The sequence below is a fragment of the Trichechus manatus genome, unplaced genomic scaffold, assembly GCF_000243295.1.
Source record: "Trichechus manatus latirostris isolate Lorelei unplaced genomic scaffold, TriManLat1.0 scaffold00045, whole genome shotgun sequence".
Taxonomy (NCBI): Eukaryota; Metazoa; Chordata; class Mammalia; order Sirenia; family Trichechidae; genus Trichechus; species Trichechus manatus.
In genome coordinates, this window is record NW_004443981.1 from 6,806,942 (window position 1) to 6,808,808 (window position 1,867).

Sequence of the window (1,867 nt, forward strand, 5' to 3'; positions counted from 1 at the left end):
TCTTTCTGCTCCTCAAAATAATTTTTGTTGATCTATTTTCAGTGCCACCCGTCTTCGTTATGTCCATTCTGCTGTTGAGCCTATATGGTGAATTCTTTTTTATTTCTAATATTGAATTTTTCAGTTCTAAAATTTCCACTTGGTTCTTTTTTATACTTTTTTACTTCTCTGTTGAGAATTCTGGAACTGCGAGACTGAAAACATGAGTGGAAATCCTCTGAAAACCAAAGTGCATTATTGTGGCCATCTTGCAAGATAAAGATTAGAGGTCATGATTGCCAGTGGTAGAAGCTGTAGAGAATACAGCAGGCTGTAAAAAATTTTTTAGGAACATATGACCTAAAACCAAGACAAAAAGCAGACAAGAGAAAAAGACCCACAGATGATCCTGATATTGGAGTTAGTAGCAGACAAGGACTTCAAGATAACTGTGATTAATACAATTAAGATAATAGAGAAAAAGATCAAGAAAATAGATGACTGCTGTTAAACCTACCAAATGATGTTTTATTTTTTTGGTATTATGTGTTTCATTTTCAGTTTCAGAATTTCCACTTGATTCTTTCTGGAGTTCAGTTCTGTATGGAAATTCGTTATCGTGTTGTCTATCCTCCATCTTCTCTTTCTTTATTTTCCGTGTGCACTTGAGAACAATGTACGTTCTCCATTTGTTGAGTGTAGTGTTCTGTACATGTCAGGTCAGGTTTGTTTAGAACTTGATATCTTCATTGTTTTTTTGCCTTCTTGTTCTATTGGCATAAGGGGCTCCTGGGTTTCGATAATGTTTTGTTTCTTGATCTGGGAGCTGGTGTGTTCGCTTTTTGGAAATTATTGAGCTGTATACATATAATTTCTTCACATTTCTGGTATATTATACTTCAATAAGACGTTTATCAAAAATATACAAGAGACCATTTCCTTTTCTTCCAATCATTTTAAAGAAAAATATTATTTTTCTAATTACCAATCAGAAATTGAAATGACCAGTTATAACGTATTTTGCTGATGAGAATCTGTAAATACCTTCTAGAAAATAAGGGCCCATTACAGCAATGATGGAGTCCCTGTGTGATGTAAACAGTTAATGCACTCTACTGCTCTCTGAGAGGTTGGAGGTTCAAGTCTACCCAGAGGCACCTTGGAAGAAAGGACTGGTGATCTACTTCTGAAAAATCAGCCATAGAAAACCCTCTGGAGCACATTTCTAATCTGACACACTTGAGGTCATCATGAATCAGAGTCTACTCGATGGCAACTGGTTTTACAGCAGTGATACCTTACTCAGTGTTACAGCTTGACAAAGAACCAAGGGCACAAACAAATCTGGAAGAATCCTGACTTCGTTAGGCACTAATTTGAAAAAAAAAAAATTATTTTAATCATTTTTGTGAACTGCATTAGTATCTGTGAAGCTTAGAGTCATCTCTCATTAGACGAATTTCCTAAATTTATTTAAGCTGTACCTTTAATGCTAAGAAAATGTTTTAATAACAGGAACAATTAGAGAAAGAGAAGCAACAGAATGATGGAAGGCCAATGAGTGATAAAGTCTTTGAAAAGAAACGTAAGTAGCTTTCCTCTGCCATCACCACTCAGTTACACAATTGATGTTGCATCGTGGCTTTCTGAAAGACCATGCTGAGTTATTAATTTGATCTGGACACTTGTCTCACTTTCTTTAATCTTGTTAAAAAGTTGTTTTCAACAGTTAGCTGCTTAATGTGGTGCAGATGTTAGGAATACATGAATAAATGAGGATCAGTGTGGAGGTCTAAGTCCTTCAAAAGGGAAGCTTAGTGTAGCGCCTGGGGTCTTAAAAGCTTGCAGGTGGCCGTCGAAGCTATAACAGTAGGTCTCCATTGACCCC

General features: G+C 36.1%; 1 protein-coding gene across 1 annotated transcript in view; it reads left to right on the plus strand.

Annotated features, from left to right (window-relative positions):
- LOC111820617 (serine/threonine-protein phosphatase 4 regulatory subunit 4-like) overlaps positions 1-1,867 on the plus strand; it is a 31,002-nt gene that overhangs the window by 26,049 nt on the left and 3,086 nt on the right. Inside the window, exon 6 of the mRNA XM_023731658.1 lies at positions 1,495-1,564. Within this exon, the coding sequence (XP_023587426.1) occupies positions 1,495-1,564 (70 nt within the window). The remainder of the gene's footprint in view (positions 1-1,494; positions 1,565-1,867) is intronic.